This window comes from Protomyctophum bolini (assembly GCF_963924005.1).
Source record: "Protomyctophum bolini genome assembly, chromosome: 1".
In the NCBI taxonomy this organism is placed as follows: Eukaryota; Metazoa; Chordata; class Actinopteri; order Myctophiformes; family Myctophidae; genus Protomyctophum; species Protomyctophum bolini.
Genome location: NC_137862.1, coordinates 15,503,769 through 15,505,172, shown reverse-complemented (window position 1 = coordinate 15,505,172; position 1,404 = coordinate 15,503,769). Strand labels below are relative to the sequence as shown.

The 1,404-nt window shown below is 47.8% G+C and overlaps 1 protein-coding gene across 1 annotated transcript; it reads right to left on the bottom strand.

Moving 5' to 3' along the window:
• Nucleotides 1-304: 304 nt before the first annotated feature.
• Nucleotides 305-1,126, bottom strand: LOC308319473 (high choriolytic enzyme 1-like; the record flags this gene model as incomplete). Its single annotated transcript, XM_080769571.1, has 1 exon — nucleotides 305-1,126. The coding sequence occupies one exon, from the start codon at nucleotides 1,124-1,126 to the stop codon at nucleotides 305-307; it is 822 nt and encodes a 273-aa protein (XP_080625697.1).
• Between the last annotated feature and the right edge of the window lie 278 nt (nucleotides 1,127-1,404).

The following is a 1,404-nucleotide window of genomic DNA, read 5'->3' as shown; positions in this document are numbered from 1 at the left end:
TTTGAGGTATTTTTACTTTACTGGAGTATTTCCAATGCGCGCGTGCGTGTGCACACACACACACACACACACACACACACACACACACACACACACACACACACACACACACACACACACACACACACACACACACATTAAAGACTAAATGATCCGGCAAATACACTTTGTTAAGACTACTTTATTAATAACCATATATTCATTACATACAGGAACTTGTTCATTTTTGTCTTAATGGCTGCATTAATCATAATGACCACATCAACGCAGAAGGCTACAAGGTGGCGGACCAGTGGTTCCCATACTACTGTAGATAGGGTGCGTTGGCGCCATTGTTGCAGTTGTACAGTCTATTAATCCTCATGATATCGAAATAGGACATGCCCTGTCTCTGGCCGATCTGCACATTGGAGTATGGGATGGGGGTGATGCTGTCTTTGCCATAATGGATAGAGAAGGCCGTCCTACCATAGTGCATGATGGAGGAATAGTCATAGGGGGTGCCCAGGTTGTTAGTGTTCTGCCTGTAGAAGTTGTGGTCTGTGTCGGGGTCGATGTTTTCCCAGTTGATACGGACGTACTGGTCACGGTCGCTTCTGGTCTGCTCGTGCTGGAAACCCAGGGCATGGATGAGCTCGTGCTGGATGATGCCGTGGTACATGCAGCCCGTACGGTTGAGAGACAGCAACTGCTTGCCTCCGGTTTTGCCCAGAGAAGAGAAGCAGCCGTCTTTGTTCTCAATGCTGATGTAGTCGTGCTGGTTCTGACGTAACTCAAAGCGGATGCAGGTGTTGTAGGCGAACCACTGCATGGCATATTGGACCCTTTTTATCTCCCATGCTTGAAATTCGCTGCTCATCGTGTAGGGAATTGTCACCAAGCCTCTAGCGTCTTTGTTCCACCGGCAGTTATAAGCATACCAACAGTTCATGGCGTTTCTGGTTCTGGGAATGAGCATGTCTCCCTCCATCAGCATCTCACTGGAGCCATTGTTGGAGGACAGAATCATGGTGCTGATGTCCATCTGGTGGCCGTCCATCTGGACTTCTGATCCACCGTCTTCTTCCAGGATGGGTTGGGCCCAGGAGAGACCCAGCAGTAGCAGGAGGCTGAAAAATAACTTCATCTTCACGGCCTGTCTGGGGGCTCTTTAGAGTCTGATGTGACACCGTCTTAGTGTGCTGGAAATGCTTTGCAGCTTGGTGACAGAGTCTACAGAGTCCTTAGCCTTTATACTGACCCTCATAGGTGTGTCTGCTGGAGGATTAAGGGTTGTGTCCAGACCCCTAAAGCCTAAACAAACAGAAGGTTTGATCCTCAGACCACCCTGCTGTTTCAACAATTGTCTGTATTCCACAGTCATTCAAATTACGTCAATAAAATAGGATGAGAAACATTTTAAAT